At 47.9% G+C, this 21,892-nt stretch overlaps 1 protein-coding gene across 1 annotated transcript in view; it reads left to right on the top strand.

Moving 5' to 3' along the window:
- Positions 1–1,106: 1,106 nt before the first annotated feature.
- LOC309604128 (homeobox protein Meis1) overlaps positions 1,107–21,892 on the top strand; it is a gene marked incomplete at both ends in the record, with an annotated part of 57,142 nt that continues 36,356 nt past the window's right edge. Inside the window, 5 exons of the mRNA XM_082339040.1 lie at positions 1,107–1,333; positions 3,003–3,144; positions 3,666–3,716; positions 4,544–4,594; positions 5,981–6,127. Of these exons, the coding sequence (XP_082195166.1) occupies positions 1,107–1,333; positions 3,003–3,144; positions 3,666–3,716; positions 4,544–4,594; positions 5,981–6,127 (618 nt within the window). The remainder of the gene's footprint in view (positions 1,334–3,002; positions 3,145–3,665; positions 3,717–4,543; positions 4,595–5,980; positions 6,128–21,892) is intronic.

Here is a 21,892-nt window from a genome sequence, read left to right as displayed (position 1 = left end):
GGGAAAAAAAAAGAAAATAGCTCTTTTAAAAAGAAAGTCACTTTACTTTGAATTAGAGGATACCAGCATGCACTGCCATGTGTATTGTTGTTTCTATTTGGATGCGATCTCCTTTTTTTTCTTCCAACTACCTCTTAAATTGAAGTTTGGGGGGGGGGGGGGGGGGGGGGGGGGGGGGGGGGAGGAAATCAGCCGGAGTCGGGTGAGCAGGGATTTGGGGAAGGGGAAAAGCCCTGGAAAGAAGTTTTCTTGCCTAATTTGCCTGCCGCCCCTCCGAGTGCTGGTTGGGAAAGAAAGTTCCTCTGCTGACAACTTGCCTTTTACTCTTTCGGTCCAAGCAAGTGTCAGGGATCTTTAAAAGTGTTTATTCACACCTTCGCTTTTAATAGATGAAAAGTGGCCGTTTCCCCCGCTGCCTGGGAACCGCGTTAGCTTTCGCTCCTTAATCTTTAACAAAGAAAACCCTTAAAAAAAAAAAAAAGGCATTCCCAAAATCCCGAGAGCCCGGGCAAACGTTTCCAGCCTTTCGGCTTTAACAGTGCGTTCGCGTGGAATTGCTGGAAACCCCCAAAATCGCTCCTGGGTTTTTTTTGGTTGGTTTTTTTTTTTTTTGGTGGTTGTTTTTTGTTTTGTTTTTTTTTGTTGTTTTTTTTTTTTTTTTTGCGGCTGCTGAACTTTTTGCATCCTCGCTGGGTTAGGTACCTGACTTCTTCTCAGCGGGAAAAGTTTAGCGGAGGGAGAGTTGGGCTTCGGGAAGCGCTGCCGTTCACAAGGGGGGGTTTGGGGATGGGGATTTTTTTTAACCTTTTTTTTTATTATTGGTAGTAGTAGCAATATTGTTGTTTCTTCTCCGCCCCAGACTCGGAGGGTTTCGGGTCTTGCGGGCCGGAGCAGCCCATCCCTGCTTCTCCCCGGCCCGGGGCGGCGTTTCGCTCCCCGGGGCCGGCGGCCGAGGAGCGGCCGCCCCGGAGGGAGAAGCGGGCGGCCGGAGCCCGGGGGCGGGCGGGGGGAGAGCGGCTTCTCCCCGGGGAGGGACGGGGACAGCGGGGAGAGGGGGAGCGGGGCTGCCGCCCCCCTGACGCCTCTCTGCTCTCTCTGCCCCGCAGTACGACGAGCTGCCCCACTACGGCGGCATGGAGGGGGTGGGCATCCCCACCACCATGTACGGGGACCCCCACGGCGCCCGCCCCATGCAGCCCGTCCACCACCTCAACCACGGGCCGCCGCTCCACTCGCACCAGTACCCCCACGCCGCCCACGCCAACGCCATGCCCCCCGCCATGGGCGCCTCCGTCAACGACGCCCTCAAGAGAGATAAAGATGCCATCTACGGGTAGGTACCGCGTAGGGCTCCGCCGCCGCGCAACCTGCGCGGGATGGAGCGGGGAGGGAGGGGAGGGGAGGGGAGGGGGTGTGAGCGGGCCGGGCTGCCCCTGCGCGGGGTGGGGAAGGGCGGGTGGGGGAGCGCTGCGGGGAAGAGGGCCGTAGGCTTAATTCTTCATTATTATTATTTTTTAAAAGGGGGGGAGAGAGGGCTGGGGTCCCCCTGGCACGGGGAGCGGCGGGGGCTCCGGAAAATGGGAGCCGGAGCTTGCTGGAGGGGCAGCGGGCATCACCGCGGGGAGGAGGAGGAGGAGGAGGAAGAGGAGGAACAGTATTCCCAGGGCACAACCTGCGCCGGGTGGTACAGCTCCGCACGGAGTTTGGGAGCAGGGAAGAGTTTGGAGCGCTTCGCCCAACTTTCCGCCTTGTTCGTCTCTCCTTGCGCTACGAAGGAGAAGACTCGGGAGCTGCTCCTCTCCGCTCCCTCATTCTCTCTTTTTTTTTCTCCTTTTAATTTTTAATTTTTTAAACTTTTTATCCGACAGCATTGAATGCTTCTCAATGCGGCAACTTGCAAAGCAGTTCCTAGGCCGTTGCGATGGGAGCTGATGGGTTACGTTGGGCGGCAGATGCTTTTAAAATGCATCTGCCCGTCTTGAGGGTGAAGGGAAGTTTCAGAGCCTTCTAAAATCGCTCTCCAAACAGTGAGGAGAAGGGGGAGGCACAAAAAAAAAAAAAAAAATCACGTCCTTCGGTTTCTTTATCGGTTTATCAGAGATCTGTAGGGTTGGTTAAAACTCAGCGGTGTACGGTACCCAAAAAAAAAAAAAAAAATGAAGCCCTGGAAAAAAAATGAACTCCCTGTTATAAATATACATATATACGTGTGTGTGTGTGCCCACGCTTATTTATTTATTTAAATTATTAAACGGCCGAGGGAGCCAGATGCACACGCAGCCTTTCTCCCGGGGAGGCTTTTAAGGCTGGGAGAGTCCAAAAGCACCTGGTTCCCCCTGCGGGTCGGGGCTGCGGCGCCCCGGGGGGGCAGCGGGCAGGCAGCGGGCAGGCAGCGGGCAGGCAGGCAGCCCGGCGGGCCAGCGCCTGCCGGTGGGTCGGCTTGTTGGGCGCTGGGTCTTGGGGGGTGGGTTTGGGGGCTTCTTATATTTTTTTAATTTGGATGGAGGTTGTTTCTTCTTTTTTTTTTTTTTTTTTTTTTTTGCTTTTCTGGTGGTTGTTTTTTCCCCCCTTTGCTCCCAGCAAGTCCTCCAGCGGAAAATGGGCATTAAAAGCATGCAAGGCAGAAGTGTACGTCCAGAAAATTGTAATTTTTTTTTTTTTTTTTTTTTTTTCCTAAAGACAAGGAAAGTTAATTCAAAATGGCTGCTGGAACCGGCTTGGGTTTTATTCTTAGCTTGTCCTAAGGTTGTATTAGCAATCTCTGCGGGCAGATACCGCCGACAGGCCGGGGGGATGCAGGGCTGCCGGCCGGCCGGCGGCGGGACGGGGCCGGGGCGCGGCGGGCGGCGGCGGGGGGTGCCGGAGCCCCTCGGTGGGTGCCCCCTCCCCATGCACGCTGCTGCGGGACTAACTATTGTTGTGTTTGGTTTTTTTTTTTTTGTTTCGTTATGATATTTTTTTTTTTTCCCCTCTGTGTGTGTGACTATTGTATTTTCTTTCAGACACCCCCTGTTCCCTCTTTTAGCACTGATTTTTGAGAAATGTGAATTAGCTACATGCACACCCAGGGAGCCCGGGGTAGCGGGAGGCGATGTTTGCTCCTCTGAGTCTTTCAATGAAGACATAGCAGTGTTCGCCAAACAGGTCAGCAAAACCGGGTTGAAACAGTAAAAGACAAAAAAAAAAAGAGGGGAAAAAAAATCGTAACGAGAAAAACAAGTCTCTGTTGAGATAAAGATGCGCGTTTCCCCCTCCCCCCTCTCTTACTGCAAGAGGCAAAAAAAAAACCCAACAAAAAAACCAAAAAACCCCAACCAAATAAATAAAAAAATGGGGAAATCTCGGCATTTACCACTCCCCTGAAGAACTGAATTAACCGGAGCGGTGGGTGCCCGGGCAGGGAGTTTCGCTGCGCGGCTCCCGCAGCCCGGCCGGGGCTCTGCCGGGAAGCTCCGGAGGTATTTTTCGGTGTATTTGATTCACTTGTTCAAGTGTTTGGCTGATGTACTAAATCCAGCAGTCAGGGCTTTGCACGAAAGGTTGCATAATGGACCCGACAGTGTAATGAAGCAAGAAATAATAACGTCTGCTTTTTCTGCTTCCATATTTCAAATCTTTTTTATTATTACTTTTTTCCCCCCTTTCCTCCCCTTTCTTATATTTAGATCCGAGCAGAGAAACCCCTCTTTTCCTCTAATCCTGAACTGGATAACTTGGTAAGAGTTAACAACACTTCTTCCTCTCCCCACCCCCACCCCGCCACCCTCCCTTCCCTTCCCATTTATTTTTTTTTTTTTTTAAGTTCTATGTCTTCTGGAGAGATGGTTTGGTGGTGCTAAATTGAAAATTTCTCACGTGGATTTTTTTTTTTTAAATTATTGTTATTATGATGATTTTTATAATTACAAGTAAAGACGGTGCGGTAATTGCGTGGAAGTAAAAAAAAAAAAAAAAAATCCCATAAGAATAGACATAAAGAAAGCCCCATCCAAAGGGGAGCTTGCGGGCTTGATGGCGAGCTCGCCTGGCCAAGAGGAGCGTGGATTTATCCACGCTGCAGCCAGCCCCTGCACGCACCTTTTCAGCAGCTCGATGGAAAACGTAGAGGATTGCTGTGGCTGGAGATGCACCGTTCGCTAACCCACGGAAAATGAGGTCTTTTCTCCCTTTCTTTTTTTTTTTCCTTAAGGATAAACAAATACTTTGCCTCCGCTGTGGGAGTCTTGCTCCCGCTTTCGCAAAGCGAGGAGCCAGCGATGGTGTTTAGAGGGTTTTTTTTTTTTAAAGAAATGTTTATGATCCGTATAATTTAGTTGCTTCGTTGCAATAGGGATTTTTTTTTTTTGTTAACTCTAGATCGCTTCTCGTTAAACAGCGCACAAAGCCACCGCTATTAAGTTTTAGTGTTATTGCCATAAATCAAAACAACTTTTTATTTACTACTAGAGAAAAGTCAAGCTACAAAGTGCGGCAGGGGCGGCTGTGGGAAATATCCCCAAATCCAGGAATGAGATAAATACTCGTGTTGTTTGTATCTTTGCAGATGATTCAAGCCATACAAGTATTAAGGTTTCATCTGTTGGAATTAGAGAAGGTAATTTTTGTCTCTCTCTCTCTTTCTTCCTCCTCTGTCTCAGTACTGCTGAAGTTCAGGCTTCTGGTGAATTTGCATAAATGTCTTTCTTTCTGGTAATTAGTGTCAAGACCAATCTTGGCGTCCATTTCTCTTCGCAGTTTAATTACAATTTCAGCCTCTAAAACCGGGCTCTCAAACGCCCAGGCCTTGTGTTCATTGTAATACTTTGCTGGCTTTGTATAAATAGTTGCAGTTCTGTGGTGCCGCAGATGAGACTCGAAATGGTTGGTTCAGCCAAGCCCCTGAAATTGTGATTTTTTAAAAAAATAAATTATTTTTTCTTGGTGGTGGTGAGGAAAAGACTTTGGTTGCAGTTAGTTGGAATGGGGAATTTTTTTTTTTTTTTTTTTTTTTTTTAAGAGCCATCTGCAGGTCAGGCTCAGGGCACGGATTGTCCTGTAACATTTTGCAGAGACAAAGCAGAGTTGATAGTTGTGTCTGTCTCTTGTTCCTGGGAATATGGTACACCTCCGAGCAGAAGAAAGAGATTGCAGCCTAAATGCAGGTTTTTTGCTGGCTATTTTAGAAATCTTAGGAGGGAGAATGCTAATTTCTAAGAAGGCGGTGTCATCCGAGCTCACGTTAAATTGGAAGTGCGCTCTGGTTTCCTGAGGATTTTTTACGTGTCATTGATAGCTGGCCTAGAAGAGAATTCCCTTTCTCCTAAAAATAAACATTTTGAGAGGTTTTTAAATAGTTGAAAAGTTTCTCGGGAGCCTCAGCCACTTTATCTAACCATAACTGGCAGGTTGTTCTTGCTCTATCCGAAATGTGTTAAAATCTGCCCATTAATAGAGGCGGCTCAGGTACGAATCTGTCAGAGCGACTGGGGATTTCAGGGCACGGATGCCTATAATGTATTTCAACCCAGTGCATCGTGATTTTTTTTTTTTTTTTAAATCCTTTTTTCTGTCCTCATACCCCTTTGGAAAGGGTTTATGATGAAATAACTGGATGAAATTAAATAGTTTACCTTAAATGTCACCCATGCAGGTCACCTCTCTAATGGCCACAGCTCCGGGAGCAGATGAATTTAACACGGGTGTTGAATATGTTGTAGCCTGTGAATCATCTTGTCACTGTCAATTTTCTGGGATATCTCTATTTTGCGAGAAAAGAAAGTTATTCCTAATTCTGGATGCGTCTAGAGGTCTCGGGGGGATAATTGCAGTGTGTTTCCCCTATTTAGGACTTTTGATGTCACCGGGGTGAAGGGGGGAGACTGGTTGCACTTGTCAATTGTACTTATGTATTCCTGATTATATTTTCTTCCTTCCCCCCCCCCTTTTTTTTCTTTTTCCTCTTTTCTTTTCCTTTTTTTTTTTAACCTCTGTCATAATGTAGGTACACGAATTATGTGACAATTTCTGCCACCGGTATATTAGCTGTTTGAAAGGAAAAATGCCTATCGATTTGGTCATAGACGATAGAGAGGGCGGATCAAAATCGGACAGTGAAGACATAACAAGATCAGCAAATCTAACAGATCAGGTATGATCTCGCCAACGCCGCACACGCTGAAATTTGTATGCAGATCGCTCGCTGGGTCACTACGCCTCCTTTTATTATTTGCATATGATTAAGTCCCTTTTAGATAAATTTCCATCGAAATGAAAATTTTTGAATAATGTGGCTATTATTGCTTCATTAAGGCTTGCTCCCGGATTCGACCTGGCGAGATGAGCTTGTAAAAGCATCGCCTGCAAACTCGACCTGTTTCTTGTCGCTTTTAATTTTTGTCTTTATTTTATTTACCCTTTACAATAATAGAAGCGGGATCCGTGAATCGCTGGCTTCTTGGTGGCTTAGGAAAGGAATGGCTGGAGCCGTTTACCAAAATAATAATAAAATCCGAGATAGGTGGTCCGGGGAAGACAGAGAGGGTTTGAAATCTAGCAAATACTGGCTATTTTCTTCCCGTCTCTACGGTTCATTAGTCCGTCTTGTCAGTTTTCCTTGGCCGAATGCTTTTAGACTTCAGTGAACATTGCTTTGTGCACGCCTGCCTGCTGCAAACGCGCCCATTTTATTTTACTTAATAGCAAAAAAAAAAGGAGAAAATAAAACGGGACCCAGGTTTTAAATTATTTTCCTTGATCTTTCAAGTTTTCAACCCCTCTCTTTAAAAAAAAAAAAAAAATCCAACCCCCAAAACCAAGCCAGCAAAGCCTTGCGTGGCTTTGACGGTGTCCAGGTTTTGTCTGGGATGGTTCAAACCTTAATGCCGGCTGTAGCCGATGTGGGAAACAGGGATGACTTGGGAAAGCCGGCTTTCCCCTCTCCCCTGCCCTTCTCCTGCGGCTGTCCCCTCCGCTGGGCTTAGGCTGGGATTCTTGCCTTTTAATGGGAGCGTTTGGGGCTAATTCAGGAGGTGCCCGGAGCTAAACTAAGCTCTTAGATGATGGAAGCGGCTGAGATTTGGCTTTTTTTTTTCCAGTTGGGTAAAACTGCGGGGTTTTCCCACTCGGCTTGCTTTCTCTCAGCCGAGGGGTAGCAGCAAAGCTTTGGCTGCAAAAGAGGGGACCCTAGACGACCAAAAAAAATATAAAAATCCCTGACGAAAAACCCCAAGTTATTTCTTCTTTATGATCAGCTTCGTAAATACAGTCTTAGGAGCAATCAGCTCCCGACTCTGGAGGTTTCCTTTTGTTCAAGCAAGGCGCAGTCAAGCAGACAGGAGTTTCCTCAGCCGCTTTGCCATTATCACCAGCACTGTCAGCCAGGAGTTATTTTATAGATTACCGACAGAAAGGTGCGTTGCATTGCAGCGTGGGCAGGATCTTAAATGTTTTCTCCTATCTGCTAGAGGCTATCGGGCGGCTGGTAGTGCCGTGACAGGGAGAGGCAGGCTTGAAGGAAAGCATGAACTTTGTAAAAGGGGGTTACGTGCGCATATGTGGGGGTGGTTTTTTCCCCCTAGTTTTGCTGAGAAGGGGGAAAAGCTTCGCGGGGCGGGCGGAGGGCGGCGCGGCAGGGCCGGGGCCGGGGATGCTGCTGCTCCGGGGGCCGGGGATGCTGCTGCTCCCGGGGCCGGGGCTGCTGCTGCTCCCGGGGCCGGGGCTGCTGCTGCTCCCGGGGCCGGGGCTGCTGCTGCTCCCGGGGCCGGGGCTGCTGCTGCTCCCGGGGCCGGGGCTGCTGCTGCTCCCGGGGCCGGGGCTGCTGCTGCTCCGGGGGCCGGGGCTGCTGCTGCTCCGGGGGCCGGGGCTGCTGCTGCTCCGGGAGCCGGGGCTGCTGCTGCTCCCGGGGCCGGGGATGCTGCTGCTCCCGGGGCCGGGGATGCTGCTGCTCCCGGGGCCGGGGATGCTGCTCCGGGGGAGCGGCGGCCCCTGCTCAGCGCCTTAAAGCGAGGGGAGCCCTACAGCGAGGGTCGAGCTGAGGGAAGCTCGGCTCGCTGCTGTTGAATAAAAATTGTAATCCAACAAGTCTAACTAGAAAATGGGTTTCTAAAAGCTCTGGAGTGCTGGGTACATAAAGCTATTTGAGCAAATTACAAGAATCGCTCAGGGGCACGAATGAAATCAACACTTTAATTGCCTCCAAAATGAAGATTTATACCCCATTTTCCCAACGAATCATTATTTTATTAAAGCGAAAGCTAAAGAAATGAAGCTACAGTTTTGGGGTTGTCGGGGGGGGGGGGGGGGGTCCGTGTCGCTGTTGTGTGTCGTCGTCCCCCCCCGCCTCTCCCTCGCCAGGGGCGCGGACATTGCGCGCCCGGCGCCGGCCCCTCTCCCGCTGCGCGGGGCCGCGGGGCTCAGCCCCGACGCCCCCGCCCCTGCGCCGGCCGCGGGGCCGGGCGGCCTCGCCGGGGGGACCCCGCTCCTCCGCATCGGCGGAGCCGCGCGGGGAGCGGGGCTTCGCTTTCCCCGTCGAAGGGAAAAGGCGCAAAAAGGAGCTTTTCCCCACCTCCCCGGCCGAGGAGGCGGCGGGTTAAACCCGCGGAGGGCGGGCGGGCGGCCGCGGAGGTTGCGCGGGGGTAGCGGTGGTGATTTACCGGGGGATGCGCGGCTGCCCGCGTCCCCGGTAAACTCCGGTGCCAAGCCCGGCCCCGGCGAGGCCGGCTGTATCAGGGCCCTAATGGTTAAATAATAAGGTGTTGAGTGCTTGTCGCTGGGGCGGCTAATTAGGATGTCCCTCCGCGCTGCGCCTTTATGGCTGCGCGGCCCTGGGAAGCGCGGGTGCGCAGGGCCGGGCGGCGGGAGCGGGGCCGGGGCCGGGGCCGGGCTGTCCGTCCGTCCCTCAGCCTGCCCACGGGTGTGCTTTTGAGAGTAGTAAAGGAGTAAGTATGTAAAAGCTTTTCTTATGGATTTAATTACATTTTCTTATATTGTGGTAGTAAAGGTTACAGTTAACAGGGTGAGTTTTTTTTAATTTATTGGTTTCCCCTTATTTATTCTTTCCTTCTAGGCCCCTCAGTGCCAGTGCCTTTAAGTCCCCCGGTTAATGGAAAGCAATGACACTAATGCTAGATTTTGCAAAGTAAAGCCCCATAACACTAACCATTGTTCAGTGATTTAACTAGCTCAGTGGCAATAGGTCACTAAAATAGCATCCTTCTCCCACGGGCACGACCCCGCTGCCTGCCAGGGTGGGACCTGCGGAGTTGTTGTTTACCATTCCGGCTCTAGAAGTACAAGGCAGGAGTTTGGGGGTTTTACTGGGGATAATTGAACTCGAGATCAACCAGGCCCCGGGACTTAAAAAACCCTAGCCGAAGGATTGCGCCCATCCTCAAAGTTTCAAAATAAACCTTTTTTAATCATTAGCTTTTCAAACATTTGCATGTTTAAATTTTCAAATGTTTGTCGGAGCCCGGAAAGATTTAAAACACAGCTGTTGCGTGATGCGGATGGGAAAACTCCCTCCAATTAAAAAAAAAAAAAAAAAAACAAAACAAAACCCAAAGACTGTCTGTAGCCAGATAGCAGAAATTCAGTTTCTTAGGTAATCCTAAACTATTACCGTCGGGCTGTTTTCTTGAAGCCACATCACCTTGGCACCCAGGTGCTCTCGTCCAAACTGCAAAATTCCCCTACAAGAGCGTGTCTACAGAAGGCCTTTAGAAAGCCCTTCAAGGAAAACATGGTATAAAGTAGCCACCGCATTTAAATAAAGTGCATCAGCAGGATAAGATAGATGTTATAGAGACAAAACTGTATTTTCTTACGTAAAATAAACTTGTTGAGCAAATCCACACTAGTATTACTTGACAAAAATTATAATTTAATAATGCACAAGCCAATTCTGTGCACAGAAACTTTTAAAAGCAAATCGGCAAAGAGCCAAATTCCTATAGGGACTAGGAGGGAAATGATCAAAAAATGAACATGAAATAAGACTTCCTGTAAGAAGGTCCATAATTCAACATTATTTGACTCCACTGTCAGGGAAATTGTTGAAGGATAGTAAACTGATACTAGAGTCTCAGTCATTTTTGTTACAGTCTTAAATGTTTGCAACTGTGGCGTTTTAGATGGCCCTTCTTGGGTGATAGTATATCATATATATATACGTATATAATAAAGCAACACTTCTATTTATGTTGCAGTAGATTTTTTTTAATGCATGCAGTTGCAGAGTTTATCTAAACAAAATGTGGATAGGAAGCGGATTTTTTTAAAATGGAAAAATTACTTAAAATGTGTTCTTTACAAAGAAAGAATCGTAAACTGGAATGCGATATATAGTATATCTGAAGGTAGATGGGTTGTTCAGGGCACCGAGCGGTTATGACTAGACTAACTTTCCCAAATACTTCTAATGCATTAGCTATACCTTGCAGTCAATACAAAAATAATGCCTTAGGGGGGAAAAAAGTTACCGAAGAATACTGTTTTGCTTGGTATGCACAGGTATTTTCGAAGCATGTATGGTTTTAAGTGTGGGGGAGCTAAGAATATTACTGCCTTCAGTATACGTACTCCCATATTGGAGGAACACGCATCAAAATAGTAGATGCAGTGCAGAGGGTGCAAGGTAGAATTCATTTCTGCATAATAAGAGCGTTACAGCCAAGTAGGGCTCTGAGGAGGACCAATAAAATAACAATTAGAAGACTCAAAATTTAATTTTCTTCCTCCGACTTTATGCCACCTTGAGCCAGTGACTCCTTTTTTGTTTGTTTTGGGGTAACTTTGTTTTGCTGTGATGTTTAGGAGCTGTTACCATGCCTGAGTTTGGCAGACTATTTAATATAAAGATAGAACACGTTAATTTATATTCTGGACCCGTTATCATCCAAAACACTGTGGTTGAAATTGTATTAGCAAAATAAGATTCGCTTTGCTCTTTGTTTCTTTAAGCAAGTAAATATATTGTTAAGTAGATATGAGATTGAGTATATTTTCTTTAATTTATGATTTCATTTCAATTCAAGAATCTTTGCTGGGTTTTGTTTTTTGGAGTTTCTAAAAAAATCATTCAAGACCCCAAACGCAGCCATCCTTACAGCTGGGTGTAATATTCGCTGCCTTCCTTAAGTTGCATGCTGCGGCCTAACTTCCGCGTAAAGTTTTTCAAACTGAAGTTACCTTTTGTTGCAAAGGATAATTTAATTTCCTAATTTTCTGCATCCTTTTCAATAGCAAATCTGAGAGAGATGAGTTTAATCCCCAGGTAACCCTGAAACTCGTCTTAAACATTGGCGAGCATGTCCCGAGGCGTACCTGTAAGCGGGAGCTCACGGCGTCTTTGCGGTTAGGGACCACAGCTTGTTATTTTGCAGCAACTTGGAGGTTTGCAAGGAAGTTGTGAAAAAATGAGTTTTACCTTAAATTTAACCTTTATGGCTGAGGGTTTGAGTCTTCCCTGGCTGCTCGTCCGCAGGTAGCAATAAAGGTAATGGGCTCTGCACGCAGAAGGGTTACTGCAGCCCGGAGTGGGCAATGTTAACACTTAAAAAAAATCAGATTATATCACACTCAATCAAAATGAGTAAGCGTAGGTCGTGCTGATAAATGCTGCTTTAAAAAGCAGCGAAAATCCAGCACAGCTTCTTTAAATTAGGGAATCTCTCTTTTTGTTGTTGTTGTTTTGCATTTCTGCGTTTGGAGTTGTTTTGGTCACAGGAGCGTGCAGTTAGGAGCTATCGTGCGTAATCTAGACAAATTTAAGAAAATAAAGAGGAGGGTTCTTTCTGGTGGTGAAAATTTTTGAAGGTTTCTGGAATTGTTTCCTGGTGGGGATTGTGTGGGAGAAGGAGAGAGCAGGGTGCGCTTCAGTGTCGCCTCATGTCCTCGGCGTGTTACCTCCCTCTCTTGATGCTCGGCTGCTCGGAGCAGGCTTTGACTCGCACGGCAAATTTGGAAATTAGTGTTTATATTTGGTTCTTTTCCCGCAGTCGCAGCAGTATTTGGAGAGGGTAACTCTAACAGAGCACACATTCTGTGTTTTGCGTTGCTTGAGTGTGTTTCTGTCCCTGATTCACATCCCTGTATCTAACCTACCGCTGATATTCTGTAATGTGACTTACAGACAACTTGCCGGCTGTTGGTTCAGCTCTTCTTTGGTGTGCCTAGCATGGTTGCCTTTTCCCTTTTACTACCTTTAAAAGGGAAAAAAAAAAAAAGAGACGTAACTCAGCCTCGGAGTATAGGTGAGAGCAGAATCCCTGCAGGCTGGTGTCCTCGGGACTCCTTTTTTTAATTTAGGTGAGATCCCTGGAAAGCTTCAGCCCCTCTGTAGTGGTGGGGGGGGTCTGGTCTCTGTTAGCGAGGGGGCTGCTGGCCTGGGGGATCCCCATCGCCTCCGCAGGCTCAACTCATTGAGTTGCCTTGCTGGTTGTTGCCGTTGTGGCTTCATTTATTTATTTTCGGGCGTATATATCTGAGAGGTGAAGAGCGGTGCGGCGATTTGAGGCTTACGCGGGTTGTTGTGCGTACCAAAGGCGATAGCGCGGGTGGTGAGTGTGGTTTCTGGGGGTTACTGGATTTTGGAAAAGGGAGTTTGAGATTTGTCAGTAGATGTCTGGGCAAATGTTGAAAATTTAAATGGTGGCGAGGTGAATTTAAAAAAATATCTGAGTTTGTCCTGAAAGCAAGGGGCCTGTTCGCGATTTAAAAAAAAAAAAAAAAAAAAAAAAAAGATTTAAAAGTTAGAGTGCAGAGACCGCCATTTCCTTGCTAACTTGCAGGGCATGGGGAAGGTAGGATGGAAAGAAATGGATTTGTGCCCAAATTTGGCCATTCTTACTTTTGCCGGCAGCGGGACAGGCTGCCGAAAGTCATGGTGGCTTCTTGTTTTGCAAGTGGCTTCTGGTTTTGCAAGCATCTTCAAATGCAGGCCAGGCACCCCATTGAAGAAATGTTCCCCCCCCCGCCATTGGAGGTTATATGTTAGTCATCCATGAGTTTTGGGGATCAATAAAGGGATAACTGTGAAAGGCAATGGCCCATAACGCGCGGGGAGTGAGATGGGTTGATCTAATGGTTCCCGCCTGGCCTCAAAACTCGATGAATCTCTGGGTTTGTCCACACAAGGACACTCAGGAGAGGTAAGACAAATTGATTGGGTGTAAAATTAAAGTGCATTAGTTAAAGTGCATTGCACTATTGTGTGGATGCTCTCATTCAGAAGTAAAGTGGCCTTAGTTCACTTTAGCCTAATCCCCTTTGGAGTAGGCCACTTTTCTTTTGAATGAGAACATCCACATTAACTTTTAGTTAATTCGTCTTTCCCGAGCGTCCTGGCGGCCTCGTGCCCGCCGCTCTGGAGAGGTTCGGCCAGCCGGGTGCAGGCTCCCCGCGAGCTTTAGGTAAGCTTTTCATTAGGCATATTCATCTCCGCAGCGGCACTTAACTGCTGGCGTTCATCATTGCCTGGGCCGGGGCTGCAGAGCGCGGGCTAGCTCCGCACCCTCCTCTCGTTCTGCTCCTGCAGCTCAAGAGGGATATTGTTTTTAACGCTGCCTGGGAAAAAAATGGGAAAGCTTTACGGTGCTAGGGATTTGGGGCTGGATTCGGCCAAGGTGGCACGGACAAGGGCTCACCCAGGCTGCGAGGCAGGGGGAGAGCTGCCTGCACCCCGTCCGGGGGGGGCTGTGGTTTGGGGGTCACATTTCCCAGGTGAATATGGCATTAGGCTTCCCTTGGTATCAGTCCTCCTCCCAGTAACCTGAGCATTTGATTTTGCGATGGTGGTTTGCTGTCCTGATGCGCTGCCTGCGTAGGGAGTTTCTTCCACGTCCACCGATAAGCCAGTTTTTAAAGACACTAAGGAAATCTAGATTAACTCTTTTCAGCTGATCATTTCCAACCATAAAACCAAGGATTGAAAATTAACTTGTAGAACAACTAATTTACCTGGCGAAAAAAATAATGGTAAGATAGTTTTGGAAGCTGTTTTATACTCTTGCTTGGAGTTCACTGAGCTTGAGTTTTTGTTAGAGGTATTTTTGGGTGTCTTCTAGAGCTTATAAGTAACCTATTTATTTACTTTTTACTGGCTAAGCCGTGTGTGCAAATGCTGCGCCGTGTCACACTCCTGCCGTTGCCCGTTCCATTCATAATAAAATTTACAAGGCTTCCTGCATTAGTAAGCAATTTGCTATTGGAGCCTTTCCTAGAAATACAGAATTCTATTTCACCAAAGTATTGTCTTTCCTCTTCAATCACGGCCGAGGTGAGCTATTTTCTCAAGGACTCTCCAGGCATCTATATGATATTCCCACTTGTGCAGATGATCTCCAAAACTGCATTACTTACTCCTCCGTCCTGAAGGGCCATTGCAGTAAATTAAAATTCTCTTATTAGCTTCGCCAGGCTTTGAATTTGGCCAGCTAATTTTATTTGCAGTTTGGCTTTTTCTTTTTTTTTAAGGTAAAGCAAATCTGCATCCAGCCCCTCTTTGCTGAAATAAACAGGCCAACAATAAGAGGAGTAATTCTTCGTTTGCTTAAAAGAACTGCCTGTTTTAACTTCAGAAATACTGACCAAGAGTAAAGCAACAGCTGATGCCATCACAGGCAGTGTACTGTATTCAAACAGCTGTACAAAATGAAAAGCTGCGGTATTAATCCTGCCATTCACAGTTTATTTAAGTTTTTCAAGCTTCTCTCGTATGGGCATGGCATCAATGCCTAATTATGCCTCCATTAGGGTTACTAGGCCCTTAATACAGAAAATTATTGTATTTTAAATTTGGAAAGCTGCATCGATGTAATCTAAGATTCTTGCAGCTGGCACACATTCAGGGAATGCAAACTTTACCTTGTAATTTTCTTTTCATTCATTTGGTCTTTGGGTTTTGGTCCAGTTTTGTTGTTACAGAGAAGGTCAGATCATTGCTGGTGTTTTTAACGCTGGCTTTAAATAGCTCCATTTAAGGCTGCGTAGCTCTCGGGAGGAGAGGGGAAGAGCAGATTAAAAACTCCGCCGCTTTGTCCGTCCCGTTTGCCAGGGTGCAGGGCTAGGGCCGTCTGTGCAAATAGAAATGGTGGAAACGAATGTCTGAAGCCTGGCACACAAGGAGTTTTGTCTCGTCGGCATTTTACCCTGCACTGAACCAGGGCAAGCTCTGTCAGCGCAAGCTGTGGTTTATCCGTGGACGTGAAAGTCTTGGCCGCTCGCTCGGCCGTCCATGTGCTACCCATCGTGTTGGGGTGGGGTGTGCAGAGATGGCCCTGGTCTCAGTTGGGATATCACCCGCTTGCTGATGCTCGGGAGCAACCCGAGGCATGTGCTCTCGTGTGCATGGCGACTGCTTGCAGAGACTTGGCTTAATCCAGTCAGCTAAGTATTAACCGTGGCCAGCCCCTTGCTAGAAACCCTCCCGGGAGGACACAAATGCTGTAGACTCAGTAGGTGGCACTTTGGTTTTAGGCTTGAGGCACTGCAGAGGATCCCTTTGCTCCTCAGGGTGCAGGCACAGGGATGCGCCGTGCCACGGTGGCCTTGGCCCCCGAGCTGCTCCACTCACCCCCACGCCATGGAGGTACCTTGCGTAGGTAGAGTTGGCCAGATTTTTTGATGAGGGGAATGTCCCTGTGGTTTGTAATGTATAAAATTCCTCTTGGGTACTGTTGTGCAGTGTTATGGGGGAGTAGTTCTGCTACGTCCCGGACACGGCTGTGTTTTGGTGATGGGTACAGCCGTGTCACCGGGAGATTGTTTGAAGTTACAGCTTGGCTCTCTCCTTCGCTTGTATTCATGTAGGCTTTTTGGGCAGCGCTTGACATGAATAGGGGCTCCGCGGCTGAGTGACGCCACTGGGCATCACTGTAGCGGGAGGGTGACGGTGACGGGGAGAGAAGCCTTTCAAGCACACGGGCAAGTCAGCGGCAGGCAGCTTCCCGGCACTGCCCGCTGTTTGCAGGGATGCTTGGGATGAGGTGCCTGGTGTTTGCATGGATGCTCGGGAAGAGACGCCCAGACCACGCTGTCCACGCTCACTGGAGGGAGCGCGGCCACCGTGCACGAGCCGTTCCCTCCTTTGCCCCTCTCTGCGCGGCAGATTTTGCAGCTGTGTTATCCCAGGAGGCTCCTGGCCCTCCTCCCTGATGCACAAACCACCTGGCTTCCACCTACTAGGGGAGCGTCGTTATGCTTTTCCCATGTCCGTGCAGCCCGTGGCAGTGCTTTGTGGCACAGCTTTGTAGAAAAAGTATGGTATGTACGAATGCGTCTTGCTACATTCGTATAACCCTTGGGAGGGATCTCTTTTTTATTACTATTTTTCCTTAAAGCCAGAGCGAGGGTATGCACATGACTAGTATGTGCAGGGAGGATTAATTTTGTTCTTAACCGCACCTGTGTGCGTCGAGCCGGGGTTTGGTCCGCAGTGACAAGTGTTTGAGAGATCCTTTGGGTGAGAACTGATACAGCGATGCTGGAGGGGCAGGGGTGGGGAACATCGCTCTGCTGACGGCACGAGGCAGGAGAGGAGATGCGGATGCTCTTCCCAGCTCTGTCGCTGAGGTTTTGGGGCGAGATGATCAGTGGCTCGTGAGCTGAGATTTTCTACTGCTTCTCCCTTATCATCAGGTAGGGTTGATACCTTAATTTATATGTCATATAGTGATAGCGAGGCATAGGAGATATATAAGAATAAGAAGTGATATGTTAAAGTAATTAATTATTTCACTCTGTGAATAGTTTGAAGAACATAGTGTAAAAAAAGCAAAACATTTCTGTTTGGTGTCACGGGGAAGCACTATGCTGAATCGAAAGGCTGACGGTGAAAGTTGCTTTTGGTGGCTTTGTGCTTTGGTTTTGGCCCCTTCTGCTATCTTCTGCGTAATTACCAGTTTTAAAATGTATTTGAAGGAGGGAGGGGATAAACTTAAACACAGCATGGAGTAAGTAGCAGTGCCACCAGTAACTTCTGCAGAAGCAGCAGAGCTGTGGGGCTGACTGGAAGCATTTGCAGGGTGGTGGATGGTCTGCCCGTGCCGAGGTCTGCCCATCCAGAGGCAGGGGTCCACGTGGGGCTGTGCCGTGAGCCCTACGGTGCTACGAGTCCCGCTGGGTACTCCAAAACCTCCCTGGGAGGCGCAGCGAGGCCACAGGGGCCTCTCAGCCCAACTTTTTCGGGTGACTCTGGCAGCCAGACGTGCTTCCAAGCCATCCCTCAATGAGCGGGTGGAGGCGTCGGGGAGCCGCGGCCACCTCAGCCTGGCGAACCACCCCTGGAGCTCGCCGTACTCCGGCTTCCGCAGCCCGGGCTCGGTGTGTTTTGTGGCTGCCGGCTCGCTGGCGTGTGGCTCGCAGAACCAGGCCACTCAGCCGCTTCTGCCTCGTTGCAGATTTGGCTTATTGTGAAATGGTAGAAAGTGGAAGAGCTGATCTGCGGAAGGGTTTGGCCATGAGCGTTGGAAAATGTGAATCACGGGGATTCCAGTTTTAAGCCTTCTGGAGATAACGGGCAGCACGTACTAGAGTGCGTGACTTGCAGAGAGCCTTAAAAAACAAGGCGGCGCCCTCGAGATTAAGCAAACACTTTATAATCAGGAACACATTTTATACCCAGCGCAGCCTTTGCAGGTATCGCATCCATTCAGACGGAAAGGTGTAGCTGGAGCGAAGCTAATTATACCGCAATTTAATTTTAGTGTTGAACAACACTGCGAGGCGAGCAGGCTCTTGAATCCTGCTAACAATGCGCCGTAATCAAAATACGCTGACTCCGAATGGCGTCTGTTGTCAGTTAGCTAAAAAGACCATTTGATAGTTGTGACATACGCTTGGCGTTTTTGCTTGCGATGGAGCTGAAATGAAGTATGGTTGTTGCAGAGTGAGGGCTGTGCTCGTGCCTTCCCTCCCCAAGAAGCCCCGGTTGGGCTGATGGGATGCTGAAAGTCGGAGCCTGCATTTAAGTGCATGTAAAAAAATTCGCAGCGGATGCCCTGACGGGTTAATTTTGTCTTCCCAAAAGACACCACCCCCAAAAATCTGTAAGGGGAATGCTTAGAGATGTGGTTTTTGCTGTAAGTAAACCCTCGCTGTTTGCCTGAGCCCAGATGTTCAGGGTGAAGTGCAGATCTCTCCAAAACATCGACTCCCGCCGAGGCTGCCTGCTGGGCCCCTGGTGGGGGGGGAGGGAGAGGGATGGGAGAGGTTGAGGGCTCCCTTTCACCTCAAATCTGCCCGGGCAGGTTGGGTTCGGGACCTCAGCCAGCCATCTGAGAGCCTGCGCCGTCTCAGTCAGACTTGGGCATCTGGCAGATCCCCTTCTAAATGACTTTTAACACGTAAACGCAATAAAAGGAAGGGACGGCAGATGCTCATTTTCTGGCTAAGTGGCAAGGCATTTTTCCTGTTTACACCTTTGGAGGAATCATTACATGAAATATTGAACAGGAAACTCTTATTTGTCTCTGAAGGCCTTTTTCCTGGTCTAGAAAGACGTGGAAAATACGCCAGTCCTATTAAATTCAGTAGGAGCCAAGGAGGACTAACACACCTCAAGGCCTTGCACACCAACCTTCAGGAGGTAGCGGTGTCATTTGGGGCTGACTTTGTGCATGTTTCTGCACGATATTAAACTTAAAAAAATCTACGTGGAGCAGTGATTTTATCTACCCTGACCGCGAGGCTGTGTTTCCTTGTGTTGAGAAAGGGACGGGGATTAATGCTATCTAGCGATATGGCTCTTATCAAAGGGAGGAGACAGGTTTACAATGCGGGGTTGCTCTAAATAGAAAGTACTAGTCAATGTTTGTTGTGTGGGAGACAAAAACCCTGCATCACCATCAGCTGGCTCGGTTAACCTGGCTGGGCAGGTGGTGTTTACTGTTGAACTGAGATTAAAAAAATGAGGAATGGAGTAAGGTCAATCAAATGTAAGGCCCGCTGTGATTGAGACCGTTCCTGCTCAGGCTTCATGGGTGTCCATCATGGCTATCGCGTGCAGCAACCACCAATGCAGGAAGCAAAGCCTGAGGTCTAAACCTGCTGCTGCCCAAAAGAGGGTTGCTTTCCTTGTTGCCAGAGGTGGTTTTGGGTGGCTCCGGCGTCCTCTTTCAGAGGGAAAGTCCGTCTGCCTAGCTTGTCCCCCACAGAGGGACTCGGAGATGGTTCCCCAAGCACAGCAGGTTTGATTTCAGCGTGTGCAGAAGGTGGTGGGACTGTGCTTCCAGCAGAACGCAGCCCAGGCTGGGGGGGTTCTGCATAGCTGTGAACATACACACCCGTGTGCGCACAAACGTTTTTTACGAGTCTTGCCCCTGCAGAACTGACGGGGCGTTGGTGCCTCCTGGAAAAGAAGAGCTGTGCTTTTTCCCCTTCTTTTTTGTCTTTATGTCCCACCCAGTCGGATGATCTCCATTTCATTCTCCTTTATTTTTTGTGGTTTATGCTTGCTGCTTCTAATTATTCTTTTTCCTTTGGAAAGCGCTATCACCCTGTCCTTTGGCACTTGTGTTTTCTTTTCCATTCAGCTTGTTGAGGACTCTCAGGCCCTTTCCTCTCCTCTCCCTGCCATACCCTCTTCTCCTCCATACACTGAGGGTACGGGGTGGATCAGAAAGCTGCGGTGTGCTAGAGATACCTATGTGGGTACACAGCCGATGTTGTGCTGCACAAAGATGTTAGCTCCTTCTCTGAACCTGAGTAGGTTCAGCAATGAATCGTGATAGCAGGGCTAATGGAGAGAGCTAGCGCTGTTTTGTGGATGTTGGTTTGATGGTCTTTGCACTGTGCAATGTTAGTTGTGCCTCTGGTCCCTTCAGGTGAAATTCTGGCCTTGTGAAAATCAGTGGCAAAAGTCCTGTTTTCCATCCTCTATGGTATTCGCATTGATACCTGCTCTCATTTCCTTTTGTCTGTTTGTCTCAGAAACCGTCCTATGTTGCATGCATAAAGACAGCTTACATCTTATTTTTCCTATGTGGCGGAGAAGAGTCTTACCCTCATTTGAAATAAGGGGAAACTAAAGATAGAAAGCTTACAACTTTTCTGGGGCTAGGAAGGGAATCCAGGTCAGAACCGAGACTTCCACGCAGAATTTCTTAGTTCAGCGGGCCCTGCCGCCTCTAACGCTGCAAAGGTTTCCATCTGTGCAAGAGTCGCCCTTGCTGTGCTGCTTAGTTGCAGGCGGAGTTATCACCTGTCTGTCATTTCAATGACCTTATTTCTGTGGGCTTGGAGCACTTCTTTTCCATCTGAACCCGACGTTTGTGCCATTGTTTTTGTTCTATTAAAAATAATTCACCTCCGAATCAAAGTTGCATAAAGCACATTACGGAAGAGTTATTGGCACTAAAAAGCATCTGTTTTGCAGCGTTTTGAGGTTCCTGCACGTATCATTTATTCTGACCCCCTTGGTTTTGGTTGTATTGCACGTGATGTCCCCACGTGGCTTTGGCAGGCTGGGAGGTGAGATTGCTGGCTGCTGGCTGGCAGCCTCGGTTAGCTCCGCAAGTTGATGTTCAGGTGGCAAAGGCATGAGTGGACCCTCCCAGAAAATCAGAGTAGTCATGACAGTGGATTTCATGGTCCCCAAAAGTCTGCACTTGACAGAGATTGGAATAAACAATGTATGCGTGTGGAATCTCGGAAATACGTGGCATTATATATTTTTAACGTTATCAAAGTATATTTTTAGTCCTGCATACAAATTTGTATTTTTCAAGGTTTTTGTCCCAATTAAGAGAGAATTCCAAAGCTTTCTTTTATACTGGATAGGGACCAGGCTACCTGAGGCTTACTACTAGCCATGCCCTCCAGAAGTGAAGTGGGATAAGGCTTGCGGACTGCAAAGACCATGTCTGTCTATCATGTAGCTTTAGCTTCAGCATCGGTACTATGGATTATACGCTTAAGGTATTGAGCAGCCGTATTGAGTGCTTTGCCCAAGCGAGGTTGGGGACATCAGTATAGCCAACAACCAGAAGGATAAACTATGCAAAAAGTAAATCCTTGCTAAATAGGTGGGTTAAGTTTGTAGGGGATGGATGTGATGACTTTATGAAGCGGCCCCCTTTTCGCTTCAAGTTCTTGCCTGTAGTGAGCACAAGTATTTCCTAACATGGTGGGTCACTACCCTCAAGAGGATTGGGGGAAGGTTTTTAAAAGGGAGGAATTAAGAGAAATCTGAAGAACATTTCAAACATAACGCATTACTTTTTTTCTAATGAAGATGTATTTAATTTAGGAAAAGAAAATAAGATAAAACTTCAGAAGGAAAACAGTAAGCCCAAATTATGTTGACAAATTGCTGGCAGCAGCTCAGTTCCTCCAGGGCGAGGGGGTGAATGATTATACCTGCAGCCAATTCTCTCGTAGCCCGGAGGAGCAGGGGTTCGTCCGACAGCTAAAGGAATTAGCCGTTCCCTGTCTCCAGTTGTTACACAAACACAAATGAGCCCACAAGAGGGCTGTGCTCGCAAAACTTTTGAGAAGATATATATCAAAAGATGCTGAGTACAATTTTTATCACCTGTAATAGAAAGCGATTTCTTTTATTTATGTACTTATGGTCAAGCCTTTCGTTCCTTGGCCAGGACCTCTTTTTTTTTTTTCCCCCTTTCACATGCTTGGTGCTCAAAAAAATCCATTTTATTCTTTAATATAAGCAGAAGGCAAGGGTTTCCCCCACTGTGTATTAGTGTTAACTTGACTCAAAGCCCAGCTGTTGTTGGATTGCAGTAATAAGTGTATGTAATGTTATTTATATTGACTCTCCAATTTAGCCATTAACCAAATAATTTTGTCTGTAGCTTTTTTGTTTATTAAGGCTTGATGTTCACCATGACACAAGTCAATAACTGCTTCAGAGGCCTCATCAAATGTGGCCCTCCCTTTGATGGGGCCGTTGCGCTGG

Source organism: Platalea leucorodia (genome assembly GCF_965183815.1).
Source record: "Platalea leucorodia genome assembly, contig: HAP1_HAP1_SCAFFOLD_372, whole genome shotgun sequence".
NCBI classification, from domain to species: Eukaryota; Metazoa; Chordata; class Aves; order Pelecaniformes; family Threskiornithidae; genus Platalea; species Platalea leucorodia.
The sequence above is the reverse complement of the archived record's forward strand: the minus strand, read 5'-3'. Positions and strand labels throughout refer to the sequence as shown.